General features: G+C 55.4%; 3 protein-coding genes across 8 annotated transcripts in view; all 3 read right to left on the reverse strand.

Moving 5' to 3' along the window:
• Positions 1-1,487: 1,487 nt before the first annotated feature.
• Positions 1,488-2,846, reverse strand: Tmem89 (transmembrane protein 89). Its single transcript, XM_010615630.2, has 2 exons — positions 2,132-2,846; positions 1,488-1,698 (listed from the first exon to the last, which is right to left on the reverse strand). Exons 1-2 carry the CDS (start codon positions 2,408-2,410, stop codon positions 1,543-1,545), a joined length of 435 nt encoding a protein of 144 aa, XP_010613932.1. The 5' UTR covers positions 2,411-2,846; the 3' UTR covers positions 1,488-1,542.
• Positions 1,616-14,026, reverse strand: Slc26a6 (solute carrier family 26 member 6). 6 transcript variants are annotated; one of them, XR_004515601.1, is made up of 23 exons: positions 13,760-14,025; positions 13,425-13,455; positions 12,194-12,352; positions 11,975-12,114; positions 11,696-11,806; positions 11,066-11,211; positions 10,751-10,915; positions 10,522-10,674; positions 10,125-10,207; positions 9,894-10,041; positions 9,560-9,673; positions 9,391-9,468; positions 8,976-9,071; positions 8,775-8,881; positions 8,568-8,637; positions 7,464-7,556; positions 7,286-7,378; positions 6,713-6,805; positions 5,921-6,097; positions 5,702-5,756; positions 5,083-5,219; positions 4,719-4,820; positions 1,616-1,698 (listed from the first exon to the last, which is right to left on the reverse strand). XR_004515601.1 is itself a non-coding variant. In XM_010615631.3 (22 exons), exons 1-22 carry the CDS (start codon positions 13,788-13,790, stop codon positions 4,806-4,808), a joined length of 2,295 nt encoding a protein of 764 aa, XP_010613933.1. In that variant the 5' UTR covers positions 13,791-14,025; the 3' UTR covers positions 4,526-4,805. The 6 variants fall into 6 exon arrangements, 5 of the variants coding, with proteins under 5 accessions (XP_010613933.1, XP_033615635.1, XP_033615636.1 ...); XM_010615631.3 differs by lacking the exon at positions 1,616-1,698 and having other exon boundaries at positions 4,526-4,820; XM_033759744.1 differs by lacking the exon at positions 1,616-1,698 and having other exon boundaries at positions 4,526-4,820; positions 12,527-13,455.
• A 731-nt stretch (positions 14,027-14,757) lies between these two features.
• The window catches only part of Celsr3 (cadherin EGF LAG seven-pass G-type receptor 3), a gene marked incomplete at its 5' end in the record, with an annotated part of 26,103 nt that continues 18,149 nt past the window's right edge, over positions 14,758-22,711 (reverse strand). The window contains 9 exon segments of the mRNA XM_033759677.1: positions 14,758-16,475; positions 17,726-18,614; positions 19,274-19,474; positions 20,002-20,160; positions 20,508-20,617; positions 20,791-20,939; positions 21,045-21,161; positions 21,816-21,939; positions 22,418-22,497. Coding sequence (XP_033615568.1) covers positions 16,448-16,475; positions 17,726-18,614; positions 19,274-19,474; positions 20,002-20,160; positions 20,508-20,617; positions 20,791-20,939; positions 21,045-21,161; positions 21,816-21,939; positions 22,418-22,497 — 1,857 coding nt within the window.

Here is a 22,711-nt window from a genome sequence, read left to right on the forward strand (position 1 = left end):
TTTTCTGGATTTACTATTGTAATATTTGTCAACTTACATCCCTTTCGGCTTTTTGGGGTTATTTTGGGGTTGTTGTTTTTTGAAACAGGGTCTCACTATATAGTTGAGGCTGACCTGGAACTCACTATGTAACCCAGGCTGGTCTCGAACTCACAGCGATCCTCCTGCCTTAGCCTCCCAAGTGCTGGAATGACAGGCAACATCCCTTTCGTTCTAATCTCATCTTTTTTCCCCCAGAACTATACTGGGCACTGAAGCCCAGGGCACATCTTCATTGAGCTATGTCCCCAGCCTTTTTATGTATTTGGTTTGTCTTGAGACAAACAGAGCCTTGCTAAGCTGCCCAGGCTGACCATGAACTTGCAACCCTCATGATTCAGCTTCCTGTGTGGCTGGGATTTCATGAGTGCCATACATCCAGCTCTTGTTACTTTACCTTTTCTTTTTGCATGCTGGGGAGAGAACTCAAGGCCTCACACATGCTAAGCACCTACTTACTGCTGAGTTACACTGTCCCGCTCTATTCTCACTGTATTTTAATCCATCCGTTTCTATTTTTTAATTTATGATGTTATGTTCTTCTAAAACAGGTGTCCTAAAGATGCATGTGCCTCAGGTCCAACTCAACTTGGGCCACCTGTGGTGGAAGGGAGGAAAGTAGTGAGGGATCCCTTTGGGGAGGTCACCTCTCTTCCAGGCTAACGGAACAAGGGCCATTCAGCCATTTGAGCATGTCTGAAGCTGGCTCCACGCTGAGTCTGTTGGGCCTGAGCTGAAAGGGAAGTGGGGTCCCGGGAAGGAGTTAAGGATCCAGGGACTCAGAGCAGTGACCTCTTTTGGCGAGGGCCTGGCAAGGATGGGGCAGAAGGGAACCAGAGCCAGATGGTTTGGGTGGCAGAACTAACATCACAAGGACAGCTCCCCACAGCCTGTGAGGTGGTAGCACGGTGGGAGAAACAGTGGATGTCACCACGTAGGGCCCAGGGTTCTCAGTCCCGATCAAGAATCTTTGGGCTCTGCTCCGAGCCTCATCACTGCCCGCTGCTCTTCTCAGGACCAGGTTGAGACCCTCAGGTGGCACATGAGGGCCTTCACAGATTACCTCTGCCTGCCTTGCCAACATGGAAGGGGACCTTGGCTCGGCCTGTGCCCTCCCACAGCATACCCACAGCCCACCACAGAACTCAGCACGTTGTCACCTCCTCTGGTGGCCCTGGCTGGATTCCCATTCCTGCCCTGATGGACCAGTCTTCTCTCCCCCTCACAGAAGGTCCCCAGCTCCTGGGTGGAGTAGAGAAGGGTCTATGTGTACAGGTGCGATCCTTGGGGAAGGAAGAGCAATTGGTGGGGTAAGGGGAAGGCCAGGCCCACTGCCCAACCAAGCCAAGCACCAAATCCACAAAGGATCCACTAGCTCCAAGCGTGAAAAGGGTCCCGACAGGCCCAGAAAGAATAGGGTCTCAGGCCACCCCACTCCCTGCACCTGGCCATCAGACAAAGAGAAATGTGTGTCAGGTCACCCAGATGGGGTGGGAGTCTCCTTTATTTGCACTGCTGGGTGGCTAGGTGCTGCAGATGGCCCTCTATGTGGAGCAGGAGGGCATCCAGCGTATGAAGGACCCTGAGGAGCACAGTGCGGTCTGAGATCGGTGTTCGCCGTTCCCAGGGTCCAGAGGGACTGGTGGTCACCTGTGGGTGCTAAGAATAGAACAAAGAGATGAGAGTGAGTGGGGGGTGTCAGGGGGCAGCAACAGAGATAGTAGGTGTAGGGCTACAGGGCAGTGCCAAAGGGCCAGGAGGGGAGACTTTGGGTGACAGTCACAGAGGGCTTGCCATGGGCGAGAGCAGTCACGAGGCCAGTGGGCTAGATGAAGAACAAGGTGCTAAAGGGGATTCTGGAGAGGGAGAGGACAGCTATGGGAAACAGTCAGGAATGGACAGCTTATACTCATGGAGGCCTGTGGCCAGATGCAAGGACAATAAGGTTCGGATTAGAAAAAGGTTGAGCAGGAGGTCCACAGAACCACAGACAGGCTGCTGGGAAGGGCTGGGTAGAGGCCAGAGCTCAATAGGCATGAGTGGAGACAGGCACTGTGAGGTCAGGCGTTCTGCGCTCCCCACCCGTGGTCACCTTTGAACGCCACCGGTGCAGCATCGGACGACCCATCACTAGCATCAGGGTGGTGGTGATCACGACCCCAGCCATGGGGTAGATGTGGTTCCCTCCCAGGCCTATCCAGTAACCAGGACAGCCTAGGGTGCTCCCACAGGCCTCCAGGCTGTTTGGCTCGCACCCCCAGGGCTGTAAGTCCAGCTTCAACTGGTACCAGAGGGGCCGTGACCAGGCAAGGGTAGGGGCAGACTTTGCCAGCAGGAGCAGTAAGAACAGTAGGGACAATGCCTGCAGCATATCTGTGGCCACTGCCAGAGGCCGGAACCCAGGCGCCTGGCAACAAGCAAATACCCCTCCCCCAGAGCAGGCCTTGCTCTGAGGCCACACGTTCTGGCTGGGACCAGGACCTTCCCAGAAAAGGGAAGGAGGGACTGAGTTCCAGAGCTGGGGAGGAATGGTGGTTGAGGTCCTAAGGAGTGCTTCATTCCTCCGCCTCTACCTGAGGTGCTGCTCTGCCCCAGGGCAGTACCCTCTGGGCTTATCAAGCAGAAGACAACTGAACTGCTTCAAAGCCTGACACCCAGCCCAGTACCTCTGGCCACCTTACTCCGAATGGTAGCTCCCCTCACCATCAGCAAAAAGCCAAAGGGCCAGGCAAGGCGGCACACACGCCTGGAGCCCACCACTCTGGGAGACTGAGGTACAAGGATCTCAGGCTCAAGCTTAGCCTGGACAATTTAGCAGGACCCTATCTTAAAATTTAAAAGCAAAAAAGAACCACACGTGGCGGCCGGCACACCTATAATCCTAGCACTCGGCAGGCTGAGACAGGATCACCACCAGTTCAAGGCCAGCCTGGGCTACATAGTGAGTTCAAGGCCAGACTGAACTACATAGGGATACCCTCTTAAAAAACAAAACAAAACAAAACAAAACAAAAATGGTCTGGGCTATAGCTTAGTACAAAGGCCCTATGTCAATCTCCGGTACTTAAAAAATACATACATACAGGGCTGGAGATTTAGCTCAGTGGTTCCTCCACCTGCCTCACAAGCACAAGGTCCTGAGTTCGATCCCAGTAACAAAATGAAAACAAAACAAAACAAAACAAAAAAACCCATACATTCATATATACAAATAACCAAAGCCTAGAGGTTCATGCTGGCCTTCCTAGAAAGTCACTTTCTCACAGCTAGAGTTTCTATACAAGTGTCACCACCCCTATCCCGTGACCGTGTTGAGTAATAGTCACTTCTCTCTAAAGTGACCCTGGTCTTTTTCTTCTGCCTCTCTGATTCCTTATTTGAGGTCTGCCCCTGACTCCAGCCTCCAGGTTGCATTCAACCAATATTTACTGAGTGCCTGTTCCTGGTGCCAGAAAAAGCAATGTGACAAGGCAGACAAAGAGCTCTGAGGTTCTGGCAGGGGCATGGGTGTTCTATAAATACGGTGCCAGGCACCAGCAGGGGCCATGATAAAAACAAGGCTGGGCAAGAGTGCTTAGGTAACGTGGAGGGCAAAGCAGCCTTTGTCCCCATGAGAACTAAGCCCAGCACTCAGCACAGGCCTGGCTCTGCCCAGACAGAACGATGGCAAAGCCCACATGTTCTGAGCAGGTGATGTGAGCCCTGTGCTGTTCTAAGCATTTCTGGTATCTCTTCACTTAATACTGAGCAGCCCCTGGGTGAGTACTGCTGTCATTCCTCACTGATCAGGAGCAGTTGGAGGCCCAGAAAGATGCTAGCATCCCATCCATGTCCCCCCATCAGCTGGGCAAAGCCCCCTACCAGTTGATATTGGCATTTCATGGCAGAAACCAACACATGCTTCTTGACTGACAGTGCTCAGCCAAACCCAATGAACTAATTATAGGAACAGGCAATCAGTCACACTTGTTCTTTAGAGACAAGGTCTCACCACATAGTTCAGGCTGGCCATAAACTCACTATGTAGTCCAGGGTGGCCTCAAACTCACCACGATCCTCCTACCTCCGCCTCCTAAGTGTTGAGATTACAGGTGAGTACCACCACGGCTGGTACTCTTATTTTAAAAGCTGATCAGTAACTGATCTTCCTCAACTAGGTGCCAGGGGTCCACTCTGCATGCCCAGAGACTGCCCAGTAGCACCCATTCTGCCATGCCACCTACTGAGTATCTCTGAGAACAGAAGATTCCTGAGAAGCAGCTCTAATTGCAACCATCTTCCAGTCAGGATCTGAGAGCTGTGTGTGCGGCTAGTAAGAAACCTGACCCTAGTGATGGCCCCCAGCTTCCCTGTTCTGCCCACTGTCTGCCTGGCCCTTTCTCCAAATCTCCTTCAGCTTCTATCCCCATCTTCTATCCTGAGTCAGGAGAAGAGTCACAAGCCAGAGCTGAGGATCACGAGACACCCAGCCAAGCCCCAACCAGCCACAACAGAGCCTGGAATGAGCAGACATATCTTTATTTCTGAGCCTTAAAATACACTGGCTCCTCCCTGTACCCAGCCAAGGCCAGCCTGACTGTAGCACCTTGCCCGGGGCCGCTAACACTGAACTTGGAGTCCCAGGACCTCTATCCCTGAGTTACATGTGTGTGTGCATGGAGGGGACTCCTGGGTGGCACCTGGAGGTAGCCCAGGGCTGGGGACTTCTCGAGGATGCTCCATTACAACCTCCAGAGGTGGGCAGTGTTGGGCAGCTGGCAGCACAATCAGAGTTTTGTGGCCTGTGTGGGCAGAAGAAGGGAGCCTTCAGTCAGTTTCCAAAGGACACATTCCATCCCTGTCCCTGTCCCTTCCCCACCAGCTACAACCCCTGCCCCAGGAACAGCCTTATCCAAAGACAGGGTGGGGGTGGGGTGCTAAGACTAACGGGTTCACTGGGAACAAAGCCACAGTGGATGGGATGAACTTTCTGCACATGGGTTCAGAGTGGGGACATGCAACAGATTAACAAGAAACAGCTCAGCAGGCCAGAAGTCAGCTTACCAAAACAGGGGTGTTGGGACCAGATCTTGAGTGTTGGAGGGCAAAGGTCACAGCGTCATGGACAGAGACAAAGAGATGCTGCTTAGTGATGGAGGCATCAAAGAAGCACCCAGCCTCAAGCTGCGTGACCACAGGGCCTGCAGATGAGATCTCCTCTGACTCCCAGGGCCAATAGGAGCACCAACCCCTAGGCACCCCAGAATGTACAATGTCTATCACCCCTGGGGCTACAGCTGGACATAAGTCAACTCTTTGTGCTTTTTTGTTTTGTTTTGTTGTGTTGTGGTCTTTTTTTTTTTTTTGGTACTGGGGATTGAGCTCGGGTCCTTGCGCTTGCAAGCAGGCCACCGAACCACTGAGCTAAATCCCCGGCCCTGTTGTGTTGTGTTTATTACCGGGGATCAAACTCACGACGTTGTGATTTCGAGGAAGGCACAGTGCCACTGAGCTAAATCTTGACCTTGGACACAAATCACTCTTGACTCTTCACTGCTACCTCCCAGGACACCTCTGACCTCTGGCTTCAGAGACACTTCTCCTTGTGCTTCCTGGCAAACCCTCCAGCCAAAAGAATCCCAACCTCTTCCTAGATTGCTCCTGCATTTCCCAGCCAACGTACTGTGGCAGGCAGCGATGTACACCTCCACCTCTATCTCACGAAAGTCACAGAAAATCTGCAACAGAAAAGGGGTTGGGTTCAAAGGACAATTGGACAGGCTGGTGGAGGGACTTTAAGGGGACTCTGATGGTTTAGGGGGATTGGAAAAACTCAGAAGGCTCTCAGGGCCAGTGACCAGGTCAGAGTGGAGACTTGAGCGGTGTCATCATAGCCGCTTACATTCTTCAGGCTCTTGATGCACACAGTGTCCACAAAGGAGAGGGCTCCCAGGTCCAAGATGAGACTGTGGAAGTCTGGCCGGGGCAGGCCCAGGGCCTTCAGTGTGGATACATCTGGGGCCTTGGCATCTTCTTGCCTGCTGACTGCCACATGCTCCAGTTCATTTGCTGGACTCATCTACAGAGGAGACACAATGAAGGGCTGACCACAAGGGTGCAAAGGCAGGCAGCACACACATCTCCCAGGGAGAAGCAGTGTCAGAGATGAGAACGTGTGGGAACACCCACAATATGGGGGTGTGCAGAGGAAACAGGAAGGTGAGGACACACAAAGACAGAAGGGACAGGCACAGGGATGCATGGGAAAGTGTACGTGGACATGCACATACTGCTCTGTCACTTCTTGGGTCCAGGCTTAACAGAGGCACAAGAAGGGAAGGTGACCACGTTCCATCCTCAGGGTAGAATGGGTGGTGCCCAGGGACAGAGCAATAGACCAAGTATCGGTGTGTACAGACTCAGCCACAGATGTCCTGTCCAATCTCTGGCTTAGCACGCCCCCACAACCCATACAACCAGGGAGCACAGACTGTGGGGTCTGTGACATCTATAAATTCTAGGTCTTCACCCAAGCCTGAGCTCATAGACAAGAGAGCCATAACAGAGCCCTGTGCTAGTAGAGGTCTCCTACTGCTGTCGGCACAACACCCTTGAGCCCATGGCTACCAGGCCCATGGCTTTCCTCACAGGACATGTGTGCCACCCACATCTCTGGGTTCTACCCCAGCCTCACCTTGATCCCAGAGTCCTCCACACCACTGCCCTTGATGTCTCCAAGGCTGGTGTCCACATTGATAGACACCGAGGTGCCACTGGAAGGGGCAGCCTAGATAGGGGAAGAGGGGACAGAAAAGAGCTCTCTCAGCTGCATTTGACAACATGCCAGGCAGGCCTGGTGTTTGTATTCTCGACTTTGGACAGGTAGGTGGGCCAGGACCAACGCTGTGGGACCCAGGGCAGCCAAGGTGAGGCAGCAGAGTTCTGGCTGATGCTGGGAGCAGCCATAGAGATGGAGGGGATGGTGATGGTTCGGGCTGTCACTGGAACAGGAAGCCCAAGAGCAACAAAACACCATTGGAGTGGAGCCAGGCCAGGACTCAGAGGCCTGAAGGAGAAAGGGAAGGGCAAGGAGAGAGGCTGAGAAGTCAGGAACCCGGAAACTGGAGGAAAGGCTGATGAGAAGCACACGGCAAAACACATAGAAAAGCAAGCAAGAAGGACAGGGTAGGGTAAAGGTCAGCTGGGGTCAACAGCAAGGCAGAGGGCAGAGGCCAGGCCAGGAATCAGCAGCTGAAAGGGGCCCTGCCTGTTTGTCTCTCTGCTGTTGCTTCAACTTCCGTTCCTGCTTTCTCAGCCGCTTCTTCTTCTGGGCCAGGAGACGGTCAACATCCACCCCACACTAGAGGCAAACATCAGAGGAAGGGACTGGGCACCCTGGGGAAGCTAGGGTCCCTCAGGCACCCTCCAGGAGACCATGGCCTTACCTTCCGCTTCAGTGCATCACTGTAGAGCTCAGCGTTGGCAAAGTATAAGGTGGCTGAGGACCGGAAGACTTTCACACCAGGGATCTCCTTGGCCTGGGGATGGGCAGGGCTGAAGGTGGTGAGCTAAACTGTCCCCTCCTTCATCCTGTCCCGGTGTGGCATACCCTTCTGCTTCTCCTCCCAAGAGCACTGGGTGCCTGCCACCCCTGCCCTCTGCCTGGAGCACGAGTCAAGAGCCTAGATCACTCTGACCGCCCATCCTGTTCCAGCCCTGCCCAGGCCCTCTCCCTTCCCACCTCTCCTCCCCTGTGCTACTACCCAGGCAAGTTTTGTTTTGCTTTGTTTTGGTTTTGAATCGGGGATGGATCTCAGTGCCTTGCACTTGCGAGGCAGGCCTGGTGCCACTGTGCTAAATCCCTGGTCCATCCAGGCAAGTTTTGCCCTCCTGTTGGGGCTCCAACCTGTCCTGTGGTCTCTTTCTATGGGCAACAAGGCCCCTCTAAGCTGTCATGCCAATCCCACCTTCCCAGTCCCAACACTCAGGACACAGCCCAGGACTCTGCTGAAACACGGTGCCCTTCTTCATCCAGCCAGGCTGCTCCTTTATATACTCTTCCATGCCTTGGACTCCTTGGTCCGACCCCTCATTCTATGCAAACATCATGTGCTCAGGCTTCAGGACTATGCCAGGGAAGGGGCTTATTTTATTTCATAACTCTACTCCCACCCTATGTTTGAACATCAGTCACAACTTCGTGAGAAGTGAACAGACTGGGGACTTAGTAGCCAACCCACTGACCAGATCGAGAACCAGCCTCCCCTACACCTCATGCCCAAGGACACCGCCACTTCATATTCCTGATCCAGGGCTGCTGATTCTAAGACTGAGCCTCCTCAGTTCCCCAGACCCATCCATCCTGCCCCTTTTTCTCCTCTCCCCCGACCTCTCCCCTCCCCATGCCAGCTCCTTCTACCTTGAAATTCTAAGGACCAAAGTCAAAGTGACCTCAGTCCCCAGTGGCCTTGCTACAGTGGAATACTGACAAGGGCTCACTCTGCCTGTCGCACCCCACCAACAGCCTCCCCTCAGCACCCGCCACACACCTCTGAGTACTCTGCCACATCTCTGTAAATGTCTGTGTCTGGCACCTGCCCCAGGACAGAGTAGCGGGGCCTGTGGAGGAGGCAAACAAAAAGAGCCCTGAAGGCACACTAAGGACCAGCCCCCAGATGTAGGGACAACTGGGGAAACCAGTGCAGCCCCTACAGCCTCACCAGCTGGAGTTGGGGGAAGCTCAAGGTCTGACTCACATCTGCGTTCGGACTACCACAAGCAGCAGGGAGAAGCCTATCGCAACTGCCAGGCCAAGGTCCAGGTTCAACAGGATGGTGGCCACAAAAGTCACCACCCAGATAAGCTGGGAATAGAGCATCAGTGTCAAGGGGTCTAGAAGGGCCGTCAGGCTGAGGGCTGAGGGCTGCCCACCCACCCTGGCGTCACAGGCCTCTCACCAGGTCTACTCGATTTGCCTTCCAGAGGGTGCGTAAGTCAGTGAACTGTTTCAACATGCCCTTCAGGTTCACAATGATGATGGCTGCCAGCACTGCCTGGGGTAGGAGAAATGTCATCAGGGCTGCCTAGAAGTGCCCAGATGCTGCCAACCTCGACTTCCCAGGTATGACTCAGACTAACCCCCAGCACCCATGCAGAGCCAAGAGCAGCTGCCGTTTCCTCCAACCTGAACAACTTGGATCTGACTCTGAGGCGTTCTGACCCTTGACCCTGGATTCCAGATCTCACCCCAAAGATTTCAAAACTGGGGCTCTACTTTGCCTCCCTGCTCTCACCTCGCCAGGACCAGAATGGCTGACTGGAGCTCCTAGTCTGACCAAGGCCCTGAAGCCTAGTGGGGAGGGCTGGGCTCACCTTGGGCAGGTCTTGGAAGAGGTCCCCAAGTTTAAGGATGATGAGGAGGATGAAGAGGGAAGAGACTGCTCCAGCAACCTGAGGCGTGGGGGCAAACAGGGTGGCACCACTGGCAAAGCAGGGTGCACACCGATATAAACACACCCCTCTGCCCACACCCACGGCCCACCTGTGTGTTGCCCCCAGTGGTCTCCTGTACCAGGCTCCGGGACATGGAGCAGCTCACAGGGAAGCACTGGAAGAAGCCTCCGATGAAGTTACTGAGGCCCAGGGCCACCAGCTCCTGGTGGGGGAGTGTGGCTATGAGGAGGTTTGCCAGAGGTGCTGGCTGGTGTCCAGGCAGATGCGCCACCAACCTCCCATCCCTACAATAGCCCACAAGCCTGTGCTGTATTCCTAACACCTGTTTTTCTCCTCAACCCCCATGCCCAGCCTGATGCTCTCTCCCTCAACTGGCTGGAGCCTCTGCAGGAAGTCCCCTCCATGTCCCACACCATCTAGACCTGGTTGCTGTCCACCCGGTAGCCGTGTCTCAGGGCGAAGATCTTCCCCAGTGAGATGGCAATGGCGAACCCGACCACAGCGATGGCAAAGGCATTTCCCACCAGCTTTGCAAATAGTTGGGGGTTGGGTGCCACAGGGGAGATCAGCCTAGAAGAAGCATCTGTGAGGTTGAGGACAGTCCTGGTCTTGACTCAGCGACCTGCCCCGACCTGGCAGAGACTGGAGCTTACCCTGTGGGGATGGTGCCCACGGTGTCCACCTTAAATCTGTTTTTCAGGTCCACGCCATAGGAGATGCCTGTGGCTGCAATGAGCTATGGGAAGAACACAGAGTCAGGAGAGGGAGGTGCAAGTGTTATCATCAGGGAGACAGATGAACCATTCTGGGGGTGAAGAGGGAGACTGAGGCAAAAACCATGCAAGGGGTGAGGAGGAGAGAGGCACTACCATCTGGGGAAAGATGCTGTTGAACGGAAAGAGTCAAATGAGAGCTTTCTGTTGTGGTCCCCTCAGTCGCCAGGAGTCCTCACAGTGGCCACAGAAGTTGGCCCTCTAAAATCTGGAGGCTGCCTGCATGATCAGGGTCTATCCTCATTTGCCCCTCTCCCTCGCTCCCTGGCATGCAAACCGTGAGCAGCTCCCCAGGTACTGGCAGAGGGAGACACCGATGCAGCTTGTCATTCAGTATCTTCACCATCACGAGTGCCACTCCTGCCACAACTGCAGTGACCACGGTGCCAACCACACTCTTGGGCAGCTTCCAGCAGATCTCCAGAAAAGTCTGAGGAGAGGTGGGGTCACAGCCAGTACTCAAGATCATGGGCACACCTCCCTCACCCACTGCCACACTCACTCACATAGATAAGGGACAGGGGCCCTGAGCGGCTGTTCAACTGGAGGCCGAACACATACTTGAGCTGTGAGACGAAGACCTGCACAGATGCAGCTGTGGTGTAGCTGCGTACCAGTGGCTCAGACAGGTAGTTGACCACGAAGCCGAAGTGCACCAGGCCCAGGGCCACCTGTGAGGTGGCCGGGGGTGGGGGAGTCAAAGAAGGTAGGAGTAACAGGGGTGGCCTAGGACCCAGGATCAGAGGGGATGAATGAGGAGAAGGAGGACAGGCAGACACCCAGGGAATGGGGCAGGGCACACACTCCTAACTGCTCCACACCTGGAAGAGGCCCACCAGGACACTGAGTGTGGAGGCCAGCTGCACACGGGCAACAAGAGTGGAGTTTGTGCCCTGCTGGAAGTCCTCATCCTGGGTGATGGATTCTGTCACACTGCCCACCATCACAGACATAATAGCAAAGGTCCCTGCAAGGACAAGGTAGGGCAGGCTTAAGGAGGACACTGCCCTACCCCGTAACCCTGGTCTTAAGAGAGGCCAAGTATCCAGATCTGAACAAATTTAGACTATGGCTAAGCACATGGGGCAGTGCTGGCAGCTAGGTCCAGCCAGGTCCAGTGTGAACCCTGAGCTCACAGCTCTGATGGCTAGTAAGGCTGGTCTTGCATCATCTCCCCTGCACCTCTGTGCTCACTGGCTCAGGAACACAGGCTCTTTGTGGAATGGGAAATGGGTCAGGGCACATCTCATACTTGTAGATTCTTCCCAGTTCTGGGCCCCATGAGCTGCCTCACTTATTCACATCTGCTTTCCACTACCCTGAATCTGCAGTTCCAGATCAATGGCGTAGTCTTGCCTAGAGATGAGCCCCTGTCCTGTTTTCCTTCCCTCATCCATGTTCCATGACAGATATAGGCATCTTCCCAGAGGGACAGGCCTGACTCCACTTACCCACAGAGATGTGTCGGGAAGTACCAAACAGGAAGTACACAAAGACAGGGTAGAAGGAGCTGTAGAGGCCAAACACAGGGGGCAATCCAGCCAGGAGGGCATAGGCCAAGCCTGCAGGTGGAATGGGAGCAATGCAGGCTTGGAGAAAAGGGTCTCAAAAGGTTGATGAAATCCAAGTTCTGGGCCAGGGGCCATAATTCCAAGATCAGAGGTCATGACTCCGGGTTGGGGTTTCACAGGCCATAGGGCTTACAGGCCAGGGCCTTGAAGGTAGCTCACCCTGTGGAAGCTGCATGATGGCCACACTCAGGCCAGACAACAAGTCACCCAGGAGCCATTCACGCACACGATAGTGGGGTAACCAGCCCAAGACTGGGAGGTATTTGAGAAGGAAGCCACGGGCCCGAGAACGGGAGCACCTGAAGAAAGGAAGGGAACATGTCAGTGGTAGAGGAACCTGCCCCCGCCAGAGCCCCACAGCCCTATCCTTGACCTTACTGAAACCAGGTTCGCCATTGATGGGTTCTAGGTGCTGGGCCCCAGTGCCCCAAGTGCTCCAGCTTCTCCTGGTTCAGCAGTGGCCGTTCTACATGATAGTCGCGTTTCTGAAGCTCCATGGTTGGTACTGTAGACAGCAGTGCCTGAGTGTCCCTCAGTCTGGGATAGTGAGACCAAGGAGATACAGTGTGAAATCCCATGCCTTACTTTTCCTACATTTCCGCCTGGGACCAGAGTCACACACCTGATTTTTCCAGGCCCCAAGATCATGATAAGTCCAGCCCCCACCTGGTCCCTGCAAGCCCCATGCTCACACCCAAGCAGAGGCAGTACCTGAACTTTGGCTAGTAGAGGCCTCTTTCTAGGCCAAAGTCCCTCATGAAGGGAGAACAGGATGAACACAACTCCACACATTCAGCCTAGGTGTGGCCGTCTAGCCCCGAGTACCGGTCCAGGTCCAGGTCTCGGTCCAGGCTCACTGCTGCTCCTAGCCCCCTCCTCCTAGTCCCTTGCCCTCTTGGAACCGGTCCCTGCATCCTTATCCAGTTGCCCTGTGAACCCAGCCTGGCCAGCTGAGAGCACACTCAGGGAAGGGATCCAACAAAGCAGAGGTCCAGGTCTTCAAGCAACTTTCTCAAAGCCTCAGGTGTGCAGATGAGACCCTCTGTCTCTAAGAGAAGGACAGTTTGCCCTAGGCGTCCAGCATCAGAGTACAGGTTGCAGACAAGCTGAGGCCTAGTCTGGGAAAGCCAAGGGATGGCTCTCACTTAGGGCATCTCTGAGGAGAAAGGGGGTCATTACTGGAGTGGGAAGCTACCACCTGAAGTACAGAAAAATCTCACCTGGAAAAAAGAGATTTTAGGACCAGTTTCACCTAGAGAGAATTCTGACCTTCCAGGAAAGGCTTCATCATCTCAAAAGGTATGGATAAGGAAAATCTCTGACCTGGGAGTAACCTCATGGCCCAGTGGCTCCCCTCTACAGGGGGAAAAAGACCTCACCTGGAAAAAGGAGTTTCGCAGAAGGGGTAAGGGCTCTTTTCTGAGAAGATGTGGGGAAAGCGCTCAGCTGGAGGGTGGAGGGGGAAAAAGCCTTCCCTGGGAGCAGATCTCCTGGCGGGGGAGGCAGTGTTCTGGAAGGGCAGGGACTTTAGTACGTTGAGAAGGCTTTACCCTGTCAGAGGAATTCTGGTCTGAGAGAAGAGCACTCCATGTGAGGGGTAGGCACTCACCTGGGAAGAGCCTCTAACCTGGATGTTCCAACTGGAGGGGGAGCAGAGCAGGAGGGAGAAAGATCTTCAGGTTCTCGGCACTGACTTGTCCCGGAGATCTGAGACTCCCTCTCCCTCCTCCAGAGTCACTCACGTCTTCTTAAGGACTCCCTCCCACTCCAAGCGGGACACGCTTTGGGGGCGGAGCCTCGACCTTGGCCCCGCCCCTGGGCCGCCCCGGGCCTGCAGGGCGGGGCTCTCACTCTAACCCAAGGCACTGTAGGACCCTGGCCAGGCCTGAGGCTCTCCTCAGCTGTCACCCGCCCGGCTGTAGACCTCTGGGCCCAGCTGCACACCTCCGGTCTGGTCTCCGGACCTCCGACACATCCCTCCGCGCAGATGGGCCGCCACCCGCAGGAAACCGCTAGGTTGGCAAACCCAGGCGCATCAGTGGACCCTCGGGCCCAGGGAGCCCGCAGTCACTCGCACGCGTCCGACGGCCCCATAGCGCCCACACGACCCGGCAGCGGAGGCTCCTAGCGGGTCCGGAGAGAGGCCGCTCCGCTCGAAGCCAGAAGAGACCCGGGCCAATCCCGGGACCCGAGTGCGGGATCGGACCAACCAGTGCTGGAGGCCAGCCTACGTCAGGTCTCCAGGCGGGGCGAGTCGGGAAAGGGAGGTTTAACCCCTTCCTGCCCGAGCCTGGGCTCCAGCACCCACGCGACTCGCTCAGAGCTCTTCTCCTGCGGGAGGCGACTGCAGAATTGGAACCTGGGACCCACTCACGACTGGCTGCAGCCGTGTCGCTGGGCGCCCCCGAGTGGAAAGGAGCAGGTTCTAGTCCTGGCTTTGCGGAGGGCTCCCGCGAAGCACGCAGAAGCTACCCCTAACTTCTGCGCATCCAGAGACCCACGTGAGTCCCCAAGGGTCTCCTCAAACTCTCGCTATCCAGGCTGGAGATGAAGGGACAAGCGTCCTGCTCCCGCACGAAGACCCAGCATCGCGCCACAAGGTCCCTCCTGGGCCTCGGAGGAATAGTAGTGGCTAGCCCCGGCATCAGTGGGGTCTGTGGGCAAAACAAGAGCTGATCTGAAGACCGGGCTGGGAAGAGAATGCCAGGCCAGGGCTGCAGGGTCTGAACACTTCAGAAGTCTGCATGATGCTACTGGCCCAGGAGACCTGTACCCTGGGCACCCTGCTCCCAGCACCTACGCACCAACCTCGGACCCAGTCACAAGGTGAGGGGCCAGATATCAGCGTGAAAGAGAGGGGAACCTGGTCCAGATATCCTGTGAAATGGGCTAAAAATAACTGGATGTTCTTGAAAGCAGAGGGCTCAAATTACTCCCAAAGGTCAGTCACAGCCACCACCCTTTCACCACCTCCACAGAAAGAGACAGCATCCGTTTTCTATAGAAGTTTATTCCCAAAACAGAGCGCGGCTTCACGGAACAGGAAAGAGGGCAGCTGGGCTGGGGGGGACCCCAGAGAGGGGATTCTATAGCACCTAGGACATAACAAGGATGTCCTAACCACAGCCTTCAAGGGCTGGGGTCATTCTGGGTAAGGAGAGCTGAAGTCCTGGCTGGTGGGATTTGGCACCAGTCAATGAAGTAGAATTTTTAATCTCCTAGGAAACTGCCTCCCAAAAATATGCATGGGGTGCGGGTATCTGCACCCTACACAACCACTGTTCCCAGAGGCAAGAGGGTGCTGACTCTGGCCTCCTGGGTTTGCTCTTAAACGGGGGACTCAAGGCTGACCTTTGCCCCGGAGAGCCGGAGGTTAGAAACCCCTCAAGATGGCCAGGGCCAGGTCTTCACAGGTGTAGGTCTGCTACACCCCTTTCCCAATTTTCCTACCTTTCACTTGTAAACAAAGGGAAAAAATGCTCAACTGTAAACAAAGTGTAAAAGTTCAAAGTTTTAAATTGTAGACAAAGTATAACATTTAAAAGTATCTCTACCTGTAAACAAAGTAACAAAAATGTAAAGTCCCCAGTTCTGAACATCAAAGTAAGAAAAGTAAGAGTTTTGTGAATAGGGTCCTAACAGTCATTCTTCCCTTTATAAGGGAATGAAGGAGGAGTGGAAGTGAGTCACTTCTGCAGCCCAGGTGCCTAGGGCCAAGGAGGATCCTGTAAACATGGGAGGGCAGTGGCACCTACATTCGGGGTCTTGAATTCCCTTATTTCTGCTCCCTTTCCTCACCCACTTGCCTACCTTCAGGGGGCAGTGTCAGGGAATCAAATGGCACCGCAGAGTTTTGCTCAGGTAGGGGTAGGCAAGCAACCCCCGGCACACCTACCCCTGAAGGAGGGTCTGAGTAGAGGCCCAAGCCTCCCCAAGGGAGAAGGGGAAGCCTTGCTCTGTAAACATGACATCTGCTGCTCCACCAGCAACCCACAGCATCAGTCCTAGGTATAAGGCAGCAAGTGGCAGGGACTCCCCATAACACACAGGTGTCCACAGGGAGGGGTGGCATGAGCAAGCCTCTTTGAGGGATTGGAGGACCCCTGTTTCCAAGACTCACCCACAACCCCACAACTTTCTGCAAGGCATTCAAGAAAAAGCAAAGATGCATTCTGTACTTTGAGCCCTGACAATCTTCAGCTCAACCTAGGGGTGGGGTGGTGGGGTGGGGAAGGAGGGCATGTGTCCCACCTGTTGGCTCCACCCTAGTAAGATGAGAGAAAACATGGTTTGCTAGTGACCCAAATGGGGCCAAACTCTGTGTGTCTCTCCCTCTGTCCCCTTCTCCCTCCCAGCCCAGCTTCAGATCCCCCAACCCAACAAAAAAAGCTGAAAAATAACATAAGCATATCTCTCTGGTTACAAAGATACAAAAGGTATAAAAGTCCTCCCTTCAGTCCCCACCCCTGCACCTGTCACATGCATGCTCACAGATGCGCATGGAACCTCCTTGAGAGCTGAAGAGGGCTCCCAGTAGGCCGCCCTGGGCTCAGCCTGTGACTGGTGGAATCTCTTCTTTTAGCCCAAATCTTCCATCACCCTGCTGCTCGTCCTCATCTGCACTTCTGCCCCTCAGGAGTGACCCTCACTTCTGGGAACTCTGCAGTATTGAATATGGAAATCAAAGGTCATCAGCAAGAGTACCCTAACTCAAGTTAGGCTTCTCCACCAGTCCTGGCCTAATCCATCTCTAAGCCCCCTGATGCCTGCTCCAGGGTCCTGAATCCTCCACCCACTCTGGGTACCAGATTCATCAGCAAGGTTCTGGGCCCCTGAGGTCTTTTCTCTAAGCACTTAGAAAACGCCTGCTGTGTAGAGGTGCTCTGTGAAGCACTTGAAAGATAATGTCTCCCAACTCTCCACATCTGAGTTTGTCACTATAGACCCCTTCTACAGATAAAGAAGCAGAGAATGGTACCCTGCCAAAAATCAGCTAGTGAGGTGGCAGACAAAACTAACGCTCCATGTGTGACTCCAAAGCCTGAAACCCTGGTCAGTCCCCCAGCCCTCCTCCCACATAGCCAGACCCCAAGGCTAGGCATCCCAGGGACCCTGCCCCTCACCTTCCCTCCAGGACTCCAAACCCCTGCCTCTCCTTCCTTCCTTTGTTCTCTCAGCATGGGCCTTGCTCGGTCCAATTCATCCCCTACTCTGCCCCCAGAGCCCTCTCACCCTACAGACATCCGCTCCTCCTAGTCTGAGCTAAGCCCTTTCTGCCTGAAATGCAACTTTCCTATTGAGTTACAAGACCTCCTGAGTCCCAGCATTCCTTCTTAGATTCCTATATATGCAGCTACTTCTGGGTGTGTCTGTCATCTTCTACCCATGGAGCTCCTGCAGCTACCAGGGATGTGTCAGGTCCCAACTCAATACCTCTGAGCCCCATCCTACAGTGGCCACAGGCAGAAGGAACTTAATATTGACTGAATACTGCAATGAATGATTTATTCTCCAAGTTGGCACTTCACCCTGGCATGTCCCACATGACCACTTAGGCAGAGACTCTTAAGCAAAGCCTCCCCTCTCCTGTCTGCCCCTTACAAATACCCTGTTACCTCCCACTCCAAGACTTCATTCCTGTCCTGTCTCCCTCGCTAGCTCCTGCCCTTCAGAAAGCACTTATCTCCTCTCCATAGTCTGAGAGGTGTGGAAAAGGGAGGCTGGCCCCAGTCACACAGTTGACAAGTCCCTACCGGTTATATTTCCATTCCCGGCCAGGTCTCTGTCACCAGCCTGGGGTAGCTGACACCTATCTGCCAACTCCCACCCCATCTTGCGATGGAACTCAGGGTGGGGTACACAGAAGGGTGCTCTGAGCCGATGAGGGTACAGCACAGTGGCCATGCTTACTCTGAATCCGGCGACAGCTCTGAGATGCTGAGTGACGTGGCGGAGCGGGGTGTAGAGGGCCCAAGCGCAGAGGCAGTGGCAGAAGGCGTGGCCGTGGTGTGAGGGCCGGAGGGTGTGCTTGAGGACTGCACTGAGGACAGGGCTGAGGAGTTGAATGAGGCAAGGATGGAGGAGAGAATGTCCAGCTGCTCCGTGGAGGGGCCGTGGCTGGGGCCACTGGCAGCGTCCTCCCTCGCTCTGAGGAGTGGCGGGGGTGGTCCAAGGACCTCTCGTGAGGGGTGCTGACTAGGCCCCTGGTCCAGCCGCTCCCGAGAGTTCAAGCTCCTCGACAGAGGGTCCAGGGGTCGGGATGGCAAGAGGGGGTCCCTTGAGAGCTGCCGCTGGGGAGACAGGGGCAGAGATGGGTGCTGGGGGTCAAGGTCCCTGGTACGGCGTGCAGGGGGCAATGTGTTCAGCCACTCTCGGGGTGCCCCTAAGTCCAGCGCGTCCCGAGACCCAAAGCGGCCAGCCATGACTCCAGGGTAGTCCCGGGGTGGCTGCCTCCGTGGTAGGGTGCTGCCCCGATCTCTAGGCTCTGGGCGGCCTGGTACAGCATCCAGGTATTCCTGGGACCCTGGCCGGCTCAGGGGCCTGTTCAGAACAGGAACAGGGAGCTCCTCCAGCTGCTCCCGGCTCAGCTGCCTCCGCAAGAGCACATCCAGCTGTTCTCGAGAAGAATAGCGACTGGCTGGCTGTGAAAGGCTGCCTGTGCCTCCACCAGCATAGATGCGACCATAAGAAGCAGCTGGCACAGCACAGTGGCCCAAGGTGGCTGCCCGGCACCAGGACAGCTCAGAAGCACCTCGGGTCTGTGGCACCAGTGGGTACTGCAATCGGTTCTTCAAGATGCCTAGGGGAGGAACAGAGTGGGGAACAAGGGTGGGGTGGGGGCAGAAAAAATTCCCTGGGCCTAGGGATGTGGCAGTCCCTGGGATTCCTGTCACTGAGTTGAGAGCAGAAACTGAGTAGAAAGGGGCAGAGGCAGCCCTGGAGTGTCCATGAGGCATCAGTATGGGGTCAAAGTAGGAAGGCAGCAATCCTCCCCCTGAGGTCCAAAGAGGGGCCCTCCCTTCCCAGGTCTTGGTAACCCAGGACTGGGTTAAAAGGGTAGGAATTGCCTGGATTGAGGGAGGAATGGTTCCTAGGGTTTCTGGACAGAAACCTCTTGTGTTGGTATGGGGTGACCTCTGGGGTCGCTGTAAAGCAGGACAGGGGGACAGAAGCCTGGCAGATCAGAGCAGATTGGAAGTGGGAAAGCAGAAAGGGGAAGGAGCTGGGGCAGAAGTGGTCCCTGGGGTCCCTGTACTAAAGGCCAGGGCATTATTGGGGGACTTCCTGGGTCAGGATAGGGGCAGTTCCCAGGACCACAAAGCAGGGTAAAGGAGCATAAACCTCCCAGCTCAGAGCAACAGGAGCTCTCTGCTTGGAATCAGGAAGGTGAGACGCCTGGGTCAGGGCACAGCAGCCTCCAGGGTTCCTGCAGTGTGGGCTGAAGGTCAGGGCTTGTACCTTTCCTTTGGCGCTGGGCACGGCCCAGGGAAGTTTCATCCCCACTGGTCAGGGCCAGGTCTGGCTGGTTGTTGTTGGCTGCATCTTTGCTGGTGTCCAGGCCCAGGCGCCTTTCAGAGCCCCACGTCTGCAGAGCACAGGGGCCTGCTTCGCACTCCCCCAGGGCTGGCCAGTATGACAGGAGGTCATTGCCATCCACATCTGTGGAGCCAGGACAGGTTACAGTAGTAGCCTCTGCCTTGACCCCGGGGACCACGACCCCTGTGATCCAGACTCAGGGTCCCCTGACCCGCACAACCCTTGAAATTCTGGCTGTTCTCAAGGAGCAGAAGTAGGAACAGGAGGCTGTCTCCTCCAAGACCATCCAGGAAGGGGGTTATTGAATAAGGCCCCACCTTTAACTGTAAGTGGACAGAAACTGGAGATGGAGGAGTGTGACAGCTGAGAGGTCAAGAAGATCAGGATGAACTCCAACCCACAAGGAAGCCAAGAGGCTGCAGGGAGGACACGTCACTCTATAACCTCTCTGACCTCATCACTATGTTGCCCAGGCTGCTCCTGGATCCCCGAGCACAGATGAAGGCTCGACAGGGTTGGAGCATGGGGTCCCAATGATGACTCCAGAGGCTCCTAATGGAGCCTGCAGAGTTGGCAGGGTGCCTGCATCAGATTTAAGTGGAGCACAAAGTGTCCTTTGGTCACCCTTGGGGTCAGAGGGTTCCCATCACCTTTGGGGTGAGTGAGGAGCCTTTCACTTTGAGCTGCTCGGCGAAGGGGACGCTGGAAACGCCCTCGTGCCCGGCCATTGTCCTCACTTTCTGAAGATGGGATAGACAGACTTCTCTCCTCCTCCAAGGAGAGGTCACTGTCAGAGTCAGAGTCTGCGCCTAGAGTTGGAAAAGTCAGAGAAAGGTGTACAGTAGCTTAGAGAGGCAAAGGGCTTGAGGCCACAGAAAATGCCTGAAGCTGAGGGTCTGAAGGTGGGTGTATCAGGGAGGTTGGGTGAGGGGTGGAGTGCAGGTAGGGATAGAAAGGCTGGACCTTATCAGGGACGGCTGGGTCAGGAGTTGGTCGGGATAACTAGGGCTGGGTGGAGAGGTGCCACCGAGGCAGTGACCCAGGGGCAGCTTGTCCCACTCCAGTCATACACTGCTCCCAGTTTGGGGCAAAAGGAAGGGGAACTTGGGAGAGACTCTCTGCCTCCCTCCTCCTGGACCCAGGGCTCCAACTCCACCAGCATCTCGATGGAACATGGCCACATCCAGGTCAGTGGGGCCAGCATGAGCCTGGAGGCTGTGGTCAGTGTGGTCAGCAGCTGAGCCATGTCGAACCAAGACATTGTCCCTGGAAATATAGAAGCCCCCACCAAAGAGGATGTGATCGTGACAGTGCTGTGGAGGCTGGAGTGGCTCTGACGGTGTCAGCCACAGGGGCTACTTGAAGCCACCTGTTTTAGGGCCTGGTAATACCAAGCCCTAATAAAGAAAGACTGGACTAAGCCACCTGCAGCCACTGACCTGAGGTAGCTGCGGCCCCGCTGGCTGTCCTGGTCCTGGGTCCGGCCAGAGCGAGCACTGCTCACTGAGGAGACGGTAGAGGCACCAAGAGTGATGCGGATGAGGCCACTCTCCTCAAAGAGGGCTGTGTTGTTGTAGGCCCCAGGCCCCTGAGGAAGGCGGGTGAGACGGGGCTGTGAGCCAGCTTTGAAGGAGCCTTAGGCCTGGGCCTCGCTGGGCCCCATCCCAACTCCCCAGCTGTGGCAGCCTCTCACCGTCCCAGGGGCTGGCCTTGTCTCCTCGGGGGCTGCCTTCCTGCCCAGACAGGCTGGTGTCCAGGCGGCCCGAACATCTGCATTCAGGACACAGAAAAGCAGCAGCACTGCCAGGCCCTGTGGGTCAGTGAGGAGTCAGTGTAGATCGCTGTGAGGTCAGTCAGAGAAGTTCAGAATAGGGCCAGCAGGGGATCATTCTGGGCCAGTAGAGGGCCCTGTCAGTCACTGCAGATTAGCATGAGTCAGTGAGGAGTCGGGCAGGACAGAAAAGGAGTTAGGAGCTGGGAGTGATGGTACACAGTTGTAATCCCAGCACTCTGGGAGACTGAGGCATAGGATCAGAAATTTGAGCCCATCCTGGGCAATTCAGCTATTTTGCAAGATTCTGTCTCAAAATTAATAATAAAGGGCTGGGGACGTAGCCAGTATAGAGGCCCTCAATCCCTTGTACTGGAAAAAGAGAAAAACCAAAGGGGAGTCAGGGAGGTCCACGCAAGTCAGTAGGGACAGTGAAAATTCTATGCAGCATGAGTGACGAGTCAGTGACGGTCTGTGGCTCAGCAAGGGGCCAATCCAGGATCAACACTCAGCCTGACTAGCCAGGGTCCCGTCGAGAGTCAGCTCTAGGCCTGGGGTCAGTGTCGAGAGCCACCATCTGGTCTTGAGTTAGCAGTCAACCTGGTGATATGCTCCGCCTAGGACTGGGGCTGGCATGCTGAGCCCATCTGGGGCAGGGGCAGGGGGAGCAGTAGGGAAGGGTTCTAGAGGTACCTGGAGGCCACAGAGTCCAGCGTGGAGGTAGTGGAAGGCCAGGATGCTGTGGTTGACAGCCAGGAGGCCAAAGAGCCAGGAGGCACTGACCAGCAGAAGCAGCAGAAAGGAGCTGCGAAGGGTCCTGCTGAGAGGACATGGGAGGACACTGGAGGACACATGAGGGCCAGGCAGGGTTCATACAGGGGACATGGAGGACACTGGCTCGTATGAGAAGATGGAGGTCTCAGGAGGACACTGGGGAGATGGGCAGTCACACAGATCCAGAAGTACACTCAGGGAGCGTGAGATATGAGGAACACAAAGGAGTAGGGAGGCCATGAGAGAAAACACAGAAAGTAGATGGAGACACATGGGGCAGGGGAAAAGTGAGCTAGCCAGGCTATGGGACACGGGAGACCTAGGAAACAAGGGTACAATAGCGTGGAAGCATGTGTGGGGCCAGAGTATGGCAAGAGCACCAGAGAGGGGCCATGGCCCAGGGCAGATGTAACTTCATCCAGCCCTCACTAGGGGTGCTATGGGGGCCCCAGACCACAACTAGATAAGTCTGCCATCCTGGGGGATCCCCATACCCCAAATCCCTCAGCCAGCAAACTCACAGCACAGGGGTCTTCTTGGCCTCCCTCTGCCCTGTGGAGCAGGATGTGCGGGCAGCAAGGAGAAACATAGTCCCATTCATCTGGACCCACAGCCAACATGTGGGGCCGGGTAGGGCAGCACAAGACAGAGAGACAGAGATAGTGAGAGACAGAGAGAGACAGGGACAGAGAGACCAAGACTGTACAGAGGCAAAACCAGTGAGATGTTTTCTCTCATATTCCCTCTCTCTTCTCTCTCTCTCTCCCTCCTCTCTCTCTCTCACTCTCTCTCTTCCTCCCCCCCCTCTGTCCCCC

Source organism: Fukomys damarensis, unplaced genomic scaffold (genome assembly GCF_012274545.1).
Source record: "Fukomys damarensis isolate Sample0158 unplaced genomic scaffold, DMR_v1.0_HiC HiC_scaffold_37, whole genome shotgun sequence".
NCBI classification, from domain to species: Eukaryota; Metazoa; Chordata; class Mammalia; order Rodentia; family Bathyergidae; genus Fukomys; species Fukomys damarensis.

What these genes read in the sequence shown, in the direction of transcription:
- Tmem89 (XM_010615630.2), bottom strand. Translation starts at nt 2,410, where the DNA reads ATGCTGCAGGCATTGTCCCTACTGTTCTTACTGCTCCTGCTGGCAAAG. An exon ending in TGCACCGGTGGCGTTCAAAG is followed by an intron (nt 1,699 to 2,131) that starts GTGACCACGGGT and finishes TTCTATTCTTAG; the next exon opens with CACCCACAGGTGACCACCAG.
- Slc26a6 (XM_010615631.3), bottom strand. Translation starts at nt 13,790, where the DNA reads ATGTGTCGGAGGTCCGGAGACCAGACCGGAG. An exon ending in CATCATGCAGCTTCCACAGG is followed by an intron (nt 11,807 to 11,974) that starts GTGAGCTACCTT and finishes TTCCACCTGCAG; the next exon opens with GCTTGGCCTATGCCCTCCTG. An exon ending in TCCTGGTGGGCCTCTTCCAG is followed by an intron (nt 10,916 to 11,065) that starts GTGTGGAGCAGT and finishes GCCACCTCACAG; the next exon opens with GTGGCCCTGGGCCTGGTGCA.